This window comes from Zeus faber (genome assembly GCF_960531495.2).
Source record: "Zeus faber genome assembly, chromosome: 15".
Classification (NCBI taxonomy): Eukaryota; Metazoa; Chordata; class Actinopteri; order Zeiformes; family Zeidae; genus Zeus; species Zeus faber.
The window spans coordinates 10,684,414-10,697,506 of NC_137194.1; the positions used below are offsets into that span (position 1 = coordinate 10,684,414).

The following is a 13,093-nucleotide window of genomic DNA, read 5'->3' on the forward strand; positions in this document are numbered from 1 at the left end:
GTGCTCCTGATGGCTTGTCTTCTTGCTGAAGTAAGTGCTCACATTAGCTGTGGACCAACATTGGGGAGGTGTGATACCAAAGCTATTTGCGCGACTACCTGGCCACGTGATTGACAACTGGAGAGAAGTTGGTCGGTCCATACAGCTGAACTGTCTTAAGGCTTTGGTGGTAAGCTTCCAGAATGCCCTCCATACCATTGCAGTAAGGGTTCTCAATGTTGCCATTCTGAGAAAAATCAAGAAATAAACAGCAAGTTAATTAAATAAAACTAGGCAGGCGACATGGAATATTTGATATTATTACCAATATGACCAATAATAAAACATTTCTCAATTGAATGTGATACTGCTTCGACTCTAAATTAAAATACTGGATAAGGGATGAGGGATGAGATGAGTCTTAATAGAAAATGTAAATTTTAATGAAAACATTGAGTGGGTCAGACTATACTGTGTAGATAGGCCCCTCATTAGAGTGCACTGTACAGCAGCTAGATCACATTAGCGGTCCGGGAGGAGCCAAATTGATTTAAGAATCCTTCAAGCTAACAGAACCTAATTTGCACTATAAAGGATACATTTAATTCACTCTAAATTATGCAAGTAGGAGAAGCTCCCTTATTTATCACAGATGTGCATATAGTCATACTGAAATATTGCGTAGCTTACTCATCTACAAGAACACACAAAACAGCAAGTCCTCTAACTCAAAAACAACAAGACAGAAATCATGCGTTAAATGCAACTGCGTTAATACCTTAAACGGAATTGAAACCAAAATATCAGGAGCAAACTCCTTGAACTCCTTCCCCGAACAGTCCCAAAAGTTATAGTTACCAGGGGGAACTCATGCGAGACCCTCCCATCAGGGGGCAGCTTAGCACCGAAACCCAGGGCCGGGAACATCTTATCGCTGTCGTAGTCCTGGATGATCTCTCCTACTGCCTTCAGGGCCATGGCGTAGGCGTTCATCTGGTAGGGGTTCATGTAGTGCAGCGAAGTGGACTGGGATGGATTACCTTTCAAGATGAGAAAAGCCTGGGTCAGTAACCAACAACATCAAGGGGGAACCTCCAGCTCCACTGGGATAAACACTTGCGCTGACCCAAGCGAGTGGGAGCGTGGAAGAATCACTAAAACTGGTGAACAATTGACATTCATACATATATTATGTACTTCAATTACTCTTAATAGAAAATAGTTTAATTTTTCTCATCCGAACAATATTATGCAGAAAGAGATGGGCCAGTAGCTCTGCGTTTGAAACTGTGATCACACATTAATAGCACATAGAAGAAAAAAATGATTGATCACTCACCATTTGATGCAGTAAAATCAATGGCCACAGTGAAGTGAATTTGAGTTCTGAAACAGAAGTATAGGTAAAGGACGTTGGTTAGGGGTTGGAGCTGGATAGGGGTGCCGGGGTTAAACTACCTTTCTCTTACGGACCCAACACTCACAATCTGTCACTCTGAAGGTTCTGACACGACGCTGTGGCATTTAAGAGCTTTGGCTTAGAGGCTCTGATGCTGCCTATATGTCCAGAGCAATGCTGCAATTACTCAGGACTGAGCCCGTTTTCAATGTCGACTTCCACCTGGGATGCAGCGTACTTCACAGGCCTCAGTCAACTGGAGCGTCACGATAACAGACTTTTTTTTTTTTTTTTTTATCCACTTCCACCGTCTCAGAGGAAATGGGTTCACAGCTGCCTCCAAGCCCACTTAAGCTGGTCATCTCAAATACCATGCTTGGCCAGACATCTGTCTCACCTGCCTGACTGGAGTTAACTCTGACAAATTGTTTGAACTGATGGATGACAAATATTACTGCGAGAACAATTCCAACAATAAATGTTTTTTTTTTATAGTACTTTACTGTTACAAGGAACATTTCCAGCCAATTAACATACAGGTATAGAAGATACACTGATCCTTTAATACAGTATAGTGCAAAAATAATAATAATACAGACATTGCATTGGCCAAAATACCCCAATATGTGCTGCTAAGAGATTTGTACAAAAGAAAGCATCATCTCTCATCTCATGCATAGTCTGTACTTTTCTATACAATCATGATATGCTCTGTCAATCTCACAAACAATGTTGGGCTTCTGAAATGAAAACCTTTCTTCCACGACGGCAATAATTGAAAAGTGAAGCCACAGCCCACCCAACAATTTGTGTAAAATTGAGAAATCGGGGGTAATTTCCCCGATGGGTTACAAAAACAAACATAATGAGTAAAGTGATTTGCCTTAATGGTGTGACAAAACAACTACAGAGTGAAGATATTATTATTATTAACAAGCAAAAAAATAACAAGCCTCGGTAAACCCAGTGGTATATATTGTACCAGCTCAGCGAATATGATTGCCATCATCTTCTATTATGAAGACCATCTTCATAATATCATCATTATCATCATCATCACCTTCAATATCAAGGTTGAAATTGTCATGGTTGAAATAATATCCACCCAACCTGTTTAATGGCAATCGATAAAAAAAATATTTCAAGGATTTTCACTTGCTGTATCAACTGTAACAGAACTCCTCAAGCAGCAACACAAATAGCTGACCAAACACTACAAGTCATATTTTATTCATGAATCCAACAATGATGATAGCTGAGACCTTGAAAAGAAACTAAATGTGGCCCAACTGCCCCTCCCTCCTGGAATTGGCTGTTTGCTCAGAGTGAAGGAGAGACAGAGAAAGAGAGAGAGCGAGAGAGAGAGAAAGAGAGATGAAAAGCAGAGGAAGGGAGGCTGAGATCAAAGTGTTCTTTTTCATTGTGATTAACACTGATTGCCTTCCCCAACTTCACCCCCATTCAGAAATTCCAGCCAGCACCGTATTGTAGATAATGGCAGATTTCTGGTGGTGAGGCTCTGACCCCAGCTCATTAATCAGCATTGAGTTGGACTACTCCAGCTGACAAAGGGGAATTGTTGCAATGGTTAGGAGCCCTCATTTGAAAGCCTCTGCTGATTTCTGTAGTTGGCGGAGAAAGTGTGGCTATTTTAATAGAGAGAAGACAGGTTAGAGTTAAGGTAGAAAGGTAGAGGTTCTGCGCACTAGAGAGGGAGCTGTCAATCACGCCGCCAATTAGGCAATCAAAGCAAAAAAATATGTACTATATGGCCGTTGTGCTACAGCTTCTGTGCCGCAGTATGTTCTACAGCCGGCTGAAGCGGCCACAGAGACCGGTCATTTTTATCTATACGGGCTTATGTATTATGTGCTCCAGTGAAAACCTCCAAACCATTTGAGCCAAGCATTTCACTGCAGTCTTTACGCACTCCATGCTCTCCTCTGCACTGCATTTCCATCTTGGGAATCTGTTGATCCCCTTTAGAAATACGGGAAAACCATTATTTTCTCAGTGCCTGGCTCTTTCTTTGTCATCCGCCAGTGGGTACGGCATACCACCGTCCCTCCTTCCCTTCACTGAAGCCTTCCTGAGGATTTCCTGGATCAACAGCTTGGGAAATCAGGGGACTCTCACTGGTGCCTAGTTCTATTAGAGCAAAGTGGTGAAAAACAAAACAGGTCAACAGACCATTGCCACACACGTGCCTCTCGGGATCCGAATTGGCTGCTGCCTGTCTGATCCCAACTGGAGGACGTTAGCTCACTCAAAGCACGGAGCGCTATGTGCGGTTGAATTTCACTATTCGTTTTTTTTCCACCCATGACAGAACAGGGAATTTCTCTAGGGGCTGGAGTTTGTTATTTGTGTGTTGTTGAAACGGGCATACTGATTTTTGGAGCCAAATGCTGTTTGGCACCAAACGGTCTCGTGGTTGGTGTCATAGTTTTGTTTGTTTGCTTTCTTGTTCGATTTTCTTTTTCTGCACTCTTCATAACAAATAGATTCCTTGAATGAAAGTGCACAATGCTGGTCATTCTATGTTCATCACTCAGCTACTTCCCCAAGCAATTTTTCTTCCATAACTCATAAAGGAAAGGCCCCGCTATCGAATATCAACATTTCATTTAATAAAAGGTGCATCAGTAGGAATTTTTGAATGGCATTCTGCAATGCAATACAAATGCCTTACTTGTGTTACAGGGCTGTCAGAAAAAAAATTACCCACTGGCTTTACCCAGTCCCTTTACAGTATGTCCTCAAAAACCTTTAACCAGTTGCACTTGATTAGCATTAAGTCTTGAATGACGTAAAATTGATCGAGTTTCTCAGCTCACCTTGGACTACCGCAGCATATAAAAGACAACACTAATGTATGAATGGAACTTTAAAATGAATTAAAAATTAATATGACCTGCCTTGTGTATCTACCTTTAGTGTACCTGGACCAGTTTCTCTCCTGGAACCCCCACAACTACCTTCCTACCGATCATCAATCAATTCGTTTTGATTTTGCGTTACAGGATTTTGATTTCAATTATTCTAATTTTGAGCTGATTTTAAGGTTTCATGGATTTGAGGGATTCATGTTCCACGGACTTTTAAGGTTCTGATCTTCGCCCCCATTCTAATTCTAGTTCGCTTAGGCTGCCCAAGCACACTGCTTTCCAGCATGCTATCACACAGAGAGGTACAGTAAAACATAGTCTAGAGGGTACTGTAGTAAAATATCACACTTGGACTTCCCTGTTTTAGGGCATGCAGACAAATCCCATTTTGGAGATCAAGCATTGCACCTCAGACCCAATCATTTAATAAAAGGTAAGGTGCAGGATCACATGATAGAATCATCCAATGCAAACCGACTAGAAAGCAGAGATACAGGAAAATAAAAAATAATCAAACCATCAGTACCACTTTGACTTTCTCACTGTGGTTGAAATTATTAATCCTTAACGATACCTCCATGGTATACAGACACCGACCCAAACCATTCTTCCCAGCAAACTCATTGAATATTTAATTTCAAACAATACATTTCGACATGGCATTGGATGAAATGGATTATAAATCTTGCATTAGCTGAGCGCTATCGAGTGTGGAAGCATGTGCAGCTTTCAAACCTTAATGACCTCTATTATAATCCCCTTCCCACTTGAACATTAATGAAAAACCAATTCACCCTGAGACGGGGCAGGGTGTGCCGATGTGTTGGGAAAGGAAATTCATCTCCAAAAAGAAAATCGAAACCTAAAATTCCACACGCTTGTGATCCTCTTTTAGAGAGTGAGCGGTGGTTAAGTAAACACAACTTGAAAAGGGGAGGAATCAATATGAAACGTAACATTTTGAACCCCAAGTCAGCCTTGTGTAGCCTGCTGATCAAGCACTGGGTCCTGTCAATTACAGGAGATAAAAGCAACACGAAGGAATCCGAAGTCAACAAAAACATGACAAGATATTTTCCACATGTCCCCCCCCCCCTTTTGTCATGTCATGTCTAAACTCTTTCATCCTGCCTTATCCTGCCCTGTCCCGTCAAACTTTGTGGGCTATTATCTTGTCGTGACCTGTAATATTTTTTTATATTACATATTACACTCCTGATGCATTGGCACTGTACTGTATGGTTTTGATGTAATTTCATTATGAAAACTCAATAAGCACGGTTTTTGATGAGAAAGAAGAGCAAGTTTAATCCATTTATTTATTTTATTATTATTATCTTTTTTTCTGTTGATCTTCAACTGGTGACTCGGTAGACTGAGTAACATGCTGCAAGCCAAAAACAAACCCGCGAGAGTACAGGGGGCTTTAGTCCTACTTCTGACATTTATTGAGCGCCAATTCCCCTTTTTTTCCTTTCCTGTCAAACTTTGCGATAACAGCCACTCCTCTGGGGCTGACAGAGAGCAACACCATGGATGAATAGTTGATGTGTGTGTGTGTGTGTGCGTGCGTGCCTGCGTGCGTGAGTGCGTGTGTGCGTGCGTGTGTACATTAATGTTAACCAGGGACGGACCAATAGGACAGATCTGGGACACCAGGCCTTCAGTGGCAAAGCGCAAAGCCAAAACCAGGGCAGCCACTGATCTACAGAGAAACATTTCCATATGTGACAGGTTTGGCCGCCTTTAATTAAGCACTAAAATCCTCTCCATATTTTATCATGGTCATTCATATTCATTTACACTGTGGCTAGGGCCAGAGACAAGATTGGCTCCTTTGGGAAACCCTCTACTGAGGGTCTATGGAAAATTCCAGGCCACTTCCGCTCTAAGTGAATACAGTTCTTATGGCATTGGAAAGAATGTTGTCTCTTAGTGCTTGTCTGCACTGCTAGAGCTGCTAGGTGCAACAGGAACGATGGAGGACTGAGGGACGGCAACATCTAAAGCATCAGAAGAAGTAATGCATCTAAGGCTACGTTCACACTGCAAGCCTTGGTGCTCAATTTGGATTTATTTCTCAGATCAGATTTTTTTGTTTGGCTGATCACATAATTTTTAATATGTGGCCAATATCAGATTCCACTGTGAACCAGTCCAGTCCTGAACTGAACCCGCATGCACGGATGAAACATAGACGTCACACGCAGCACGCTGTCGTGCGGATGCAAACATGGCAGACAAATGCACCCGGTGGTTGTCGGGCGGCGTGGGACCATGTAGCTCGGCTCAAGCTTGCGGATGAAATATTTGAATCCAGACAGGGGCATGGTGCTTTTTTTGTTTCGTTCAATAAGTCAGTTTAGTAAAATAAAATACATCCAAAATAAAAGCACAATGTGCGCTCCGATCGCTCCCTCAGAGGACCCCCCCCACCCCCAAAATCTGACCTGTATCCAAGGAGGACCACACATAAAAGTGAATATAAAATAAAATCCCAATTGAAAAGATCAGGTTACATGTAATTTGTGCTGTTTACACTGTTAAAAAAAAAACAGATCCGAGTCACATATGAACAAAAAAATCTGATTTCGGACACAGTGTGAACATAGCCTTTATCCACTGCATTGGGTCACTAGGTCATGAATGGAATTTGTGTCTACTCTCTTACGTAAGAACCACAGAGAACTATGTATTCAACCTGTCAAACAGGCAGTTAACGTAAACGATCAATGTAGGCTGCCATACAGTTATCCAAACACCTAAAACATTTTTAAGAGCGGTTTCGGTACCACCCGTGCAGCAAGTAAGTTGAACAAACTTGTAAGAGCTTCATTTACAGAAGCACTTCAAACACTCACCCTCCCTTGATGTAGTCCAGGAAGGTGTGTTCAGACTCCACGCTGAATGACAGCATTGACACCTGGGAAGCCAAGACAGATAATGTAATGGTTATATCACGTTAGGTCTGTCCTACTTTTGTTAGATGATATATTGTCCCAGAAATAATTGCCAATACAATATACAACAAAAACAATATTATTGTCTTTTTAAGACCATTTTTTGCCACCGATATATAGTGATAATATAGTAGCATATTAATGCAAGTACTGTACACCCTTTCAAATATCAATGAGCTTTTGATTCTTAAGAATATTGTAATGTGAAAAAAATATCAAAATATCCTTAATAAATAAAGTATACATAAAATAAAACCACACAACCAAAACAATAAATAAAATACTCTCGGGCTCTGTTAACGAAGATTGCACATATTTGCACCAAATCACACAATTGCATTTCTAAAAATACAAAGAAAAAGCATCAGAATAGTTTTTTTCTGCTCATACAGATTTGTAGATTGTAGTATTTATTGATCTTTTCCCATTGTATTTGTATTTGTTACATTATACAGTATATGTCACTATTTGTGAATTGTAACACATAATCCTTCCATAACATGTTTTAATTAACTTTGAAACGTACAATATTTGGCTACATTACACCATTTAGCTGGCTCTTTTGTTCAAAGCCATTTTATATATATATATTAATAATATATATTTTCCATAAGTTCAAATATGAATAGAGTAGTTATGGCTATAAACAACAGATTGATGTTATGAGCAGCAGAAAGCAGAAAGTCGTTTTGATCATAAATTCCCACATGACTTGAACGTAGAATCTGTAGGAGAAACAGTGGCAGAGAGTCCACCGTGGATTCTAGATAAAACTGAGCCAAGGACTATGATCATGGTCACAGTGAAAACTCCAAACATAAGGAGGAGATCACAATTTCAGAGGATTCTTCTGTCGCCGAGGCACTGTTTGGGTTTTGTCATGTTGATACTTGGAGCAGTAGCATCGCTCCCCGGCGCTGTGAAAAAACGCTTAGGCAGGGCGCCCAAGTCCTATAATGGTAGGAAACCTTGCTGTTTATTCTGGCATCATGTTCATATATAGAGGTCATGTCCATGCTGTATATCCCACGATAAGTTGATAAAAGAATTATCGCGACAGGCCTGTATCAAGCACAGTGGCAATTAGGGCAAACTCATTTTACAAATGCATACATTAACCATTGGCCCTGAGTCTATACACCGACAAAGTGATTTGTCCAGGCGGAGTGAGTGTGATGCCAAGCAGCATATTAGTATTGCAATCACCCAGAGAATATCTGACTGCACTGATGTGCCACTGTGATGGATGACTTGTCTCTGATTTTAATTATGCAGTTGCTGCATTGAGATAAAGTGGCCAAAGTGGGCAGGCAATAACAATGCTTTGGCTTGGTTGAAAACATCACTCACTGCCCCTTGCTAATACAATGAAAATAAGGGTCCCTTTATGCCTTAGAATGAGCTTTTGGCTTTTAAATCTAATTTGGGGTCATAAGAGCATTTCTCCCTCATACTGATCATAAGACTTGGTTAATGAGACTTTACTGCATACTGTATAACATATTTGGAGTGAGCTGAACTTCTATATGCTGAAAAGCCATTCAGTGGATGCATTCAAAAGAGGTGAGTGTGTGGGGAAAGAAGCATTGGTGCACCTGAAGGTTGGTACTAGTCTCAGACTTACCGTCCCCGAGTTGATGTATCTCTTCTTCTTCATTTTCTTCTTGGCATTAACAACCTAGCGTTGACACACAACAGAAATAGAATAAAATCACAAAAAAAGAAAAACGCTAATATACACATCCAGCACAATCCTTTTTTTTTTGTCCAGCCTTGAGGAAGTGATAAAAACATCTTTGTCCTCCTCGGTGTTGGGGTTGGGGTAATGGAGCATAGGGAGTGAATCCAATAACAGTGGTGGGTGAGAAAGAGATAATATTGATCATGCCCCCAAGCTGGAAACTGATTATACAGGAAGAATACTGTATATTACATGTGCATGAGGGACCAAATCTGGTAGCAACATAGACGCAAATGTATCTATGCATTTATTCTAGCATCTAACATGTGCCTACACACACAGACAGACACGCACACACACACACACACACACACACACACACACACACACACACACAAACACAGAATGATATAGTGCTAATAGTGTGATGTCCAGCCCTACTCCCGAGAGACTTCACTTTCTGTCGTTGTGCATTTCCCGCCTTGATTGTCGACCCTGCCAGATTAGTCTCACCTATTCGTTGTTACTTTTCCCTCCCTAGCATTTTGTCTGTGTTCCCCACTCTCTGTGCCAGTTTGTCTTTGTACCTAGTTTCAGGCGTTACAGTATTATCCCTCGTATCTCGTTTTCCTGGTGTTTTTGATTCCTGTCTTCTGTTGCGGAACACAGCAGGACTGCCTGCCTCAGAACCTCATCCCCAAGAGATCCACAGGGTGGGATAGGAACCCCTCCCTGAGATCACAGGATCTGTAACACTTTTCTGCCTTCCCAAACAATAAAGATGCCAATTGGGATGCTTCCCAGACAGGGACGTGGACCTTCACCCCAGGGGGGGGGGGGGGGGGGGGGGGGCGAACAAATAAAGGTGTCAGAGGAGCCAAATGGCTCTGTTCGTTATCCCAGGCCGAGATTGGACCAACTCCCCCAACTCTCCCTTCTTTTTCCCTCTCTCTTCACCCGCGAGCCACATTCTTTTGTTTAATACGAACCCCCATGGAGAACCCCTGGTCTTCTAGACCAGGCCATTAAATGCAAAATTCACCTAAATGGCATCTGCAGATTCTCCTTTGTGTTATGTCTAGGTCTGAAACAATATGAACCAATGCCAAATCCATCAGTAATTGAAGTAACATTATTTCTGCAGATGTTTCTATGGGAAATGATCCAACTCCCATCACTGTATGATGTAAATTGGCAAAGTTATGTGATGTAATTTAAAATGCATTAAGTTCTGTTGCATTATGTTGTTGTTACACTAATCTCTGTCGCAATGTAGCTGAATGTTATTCTCCCTTGTAAGTCGCTTTGGATAAAAGCGTCTGCCAAATGACTAAATGTAAATGTAAATGTTCTCATGTTGCCAGGTTGCCATGTAGTGGCCAACAGGGGAAACCGCGATAACCATCAGTTTACAATGCCCATTGTGTGTTGATGATTTCATGCCTTCTATTAGGAGTGATGAAATAATTTTTTAATAGTTAGTACCTCGAAATTGTCTTAATAGTTTATTAATCACAAATCTTATGTTCCTGATAGAATGGCTTTGAAAGATGACTGATGTTTGTATGTAAACATTAACACAAGAGTATGTTTTGAAATTATTCATTGTTTTGAACATAGTGTCGTGTGAAGCTATGTGACTGAGCGATTTAAAGTTTATTAAGAAGTCTGCTCCAGTCCCTAGCTGAAGAGCTATGTTTTCTTATTTTCTTTATTTTGTTTTCATCACTAATCGTTGCGGTTTTTCCAACGGTACATTATTTTCTTCTTTCTGTTTTCAACCATTCCATGAAAGACTCAAGCCTAACTGATTAAGATATTGTTGTCAGATTAATTCGATTCGACCATAAGCCACGCGCCGCCTCAGAGCGTCCCCACCCTGGCGGACAGTTCCAGCCTGCCTGGGAACTTTGGGACTTTTTCCCCGGCACTAACCAAATCGCCAACTGCTGCCTTCCACACTGAGCTGAAAATCACCGGTGGACGAGACGAGCGGCCCCGACAACCCACAGACTCGTCTACTAGCTCTGGAGAGCCACGGAAACTTACCACCATGACTTGACGATCCGTTAGGCAAAAGGCTTCAAAATCTGCTTATGATACGGGTTGATGTGTCGAATTTAATTAATTTGCCCTTTAGAGAAGTCACCTTAGCGTGTCTCGTTTTATTTTAATGAGAGTAACATAACTTCCTACCTCACTTCTGTCTATGAGTTAAAGTTTGTAACATTTTAAAATCCTGCATTCACTCTTTATCATTGATTTTCTTTACCATTTGTTTTCCTTACCATTTATTTTATTATTTTCATTTTTCATATGTTAACTATTATTTCATTTATTCAAGTAGATTAGCATGATAAAATAAATCCCATTTATTGGAAAGAAGTTTGCCGGTGGTGTTCATTAAGAGGTGAATGCAGTAGTCAATGTATTGTACGAAAGCTCCAATCCTTCCGAGATTGATAAATTATGGTTAATTGGGTTTATATTATTTTCTCTTGGTAATAAATAAAAGTGGTGCTCTGTAATATCATCTAATATGAAATTTTAATAATTAATGTAAACCATATGAAGCTATGTAAATGTATCACCTTTTTAACAGGTCTAATTTTTATTCTTAACGTGGTCATAACGCTACACATGTTTCCTGAACCTCGCCTTTGGCTACTCATTGCTGGATTTGTTTGCCCGATCTACTGACTGACTACCTGTGTACCGAACCTGTTAAGTAAAGACATTTTTTAATTAAGATTCCCGTCTCTGAGTTGTGCTATTGAGTCCTCTTGCCTGTCTTTCCACCAGTCATTACATATGCAGGTACTCCTCACTTAACGAACTACCTGTTTAACGACCGTTCGGACTTACGACCAGCTCTCTGACCATTCTGTATTGTGCGTTGCATATAATACATAGGTCTCAGTATCAAGCATCTCATCACCGTTCTCAGCCTCATTCCCGCAGTCTGTCAGTATTCACTACAATAGCGTTCGCAATCGCCACGCCCCCTTACCGTGAAATAACATGGGTCCTAGCTTATTGACCAATTCGCTTAACGCCCTGGTCCTAGGAACAGAACTCGTTCGTTAAGTGAGGAGTACCTGTGGTACATAGATACAACCAACCATAAATAATTTGGGGCTTGAGGCCAAAGCCATGTAATGCATGCAGGAGCGAGTCTTAATGGTCAACTCTTCACTCTCATTCGATGGGTCTACACACGTACATAAAGGACCTGCCTGGGGCCTCTATTGAAATACATGTCAGTGGAAAGTCTATGCCTTTTACTTCCCTTTTCTCCAACGACTCTCCTCCTCTGTCCTGCCTCTCTGGTTCTTAAGCAGTCACTCTCATCTCCTCTCTTTGAGGTACTTCTTTGTAGCACCACCGCCATCGCTCACTGCCAGGGCCAGGTTTCTTTTTCTCACTTACACCTAACCCTGTTAGTGTTATGCTACTGTCGGCTTCAATAGAGCTTGGGGCCAAACACTCTAAGGTCCTCATGCATTTCAGATTGAGTATACTGAATACTAAAAAGGGAGATGCATTCAAGCTCTTCTCGGGGAAAACAGATTAAAAAGGTAAAGAAGCAGTGACATACAGTTAATGTTCAGGTCCCCCTTGAAAGCCCCTTTCACACCATTTTTGAAAATTCCACGCATGGAATTATGATGTAGAATTCGATGAACAAATAGCTGGGTATTATTTAGACATTTTCAATACCTGGATGTGCCGCCAGATCATCCTGGCGCAAAAATGTTTCAACTTTTATCTCTTAATCTCTTTTTGGCCCTCTGCTAATGCAATGTTCAACTGTTTTTGCCTCAGCTGGACCAACCAGAACTAGTTTAATTCCATTTCCTCTCACAATCTGGGGTTGCCATCGTTTACTTTCCCCAGGGAAACACAGACCCCAGAATTGAGCAATTATATTCAAGGTCAATTGAAAAAGCTCTTTAAAAATCACATTATCAGACAGCGACATACTTACTAGTACCATTTGCAAGTGGCACTTTCCTTGCAGTTTGAGTGACAAAACGGAAGACCAATGATAGCACACTGGGGGAGATTATTAGCTCCCTCCCTTTTGACAAGTACATCAAAGACATTGGTCCAGGCTTTCTCCTTCATAGATGAGAAAGTTTTGGACACGGCTCTTCGTGCACCACGATCCTCGTACCCTGTTCCT

At 41.1% G+C, this 13,093-nt stretch overlaps 1 protein-coding gene across 4 annotated transcripts in view; it reads right to left on the reverse strand.

Moving 5' to 3' along the window:
- The window catches only part of cpne5a (copine Va), a gene marked incomplete at both ends in the record, with an annotated part of 75,220 nt that overhangs the window by 4,922 nt on the left and 57,205 nt on the right, over window positions 1-13,093 (reverse strand). For all 4 annotated transcript variants that reach the window (XM_080015410.1, XM_080015412.1, XM_080015411.1 and 1 more), the window contains 5 exons: window positions 99-226; window positions 838-1,019; window positions 1,319-1,365; window positions 7,128-7,189; window positions 8,851-8,904. In XM_080015410.1, coding sequence (XP_079871536.1) covers window positions 99-226; window positions 838-1,019; window positions 1,319-1,365; window positions 7,128-7,189; window positions 8,851-8,904 — 473 coding nt within the window. The remainder of the gene's footprint in view (window positions 1-98; window positions 227-837; window positions 1,020-1,318; window positions 1,366-7,127; window positions 7,190-8,850; window positions 8,905-13,093) is intronic.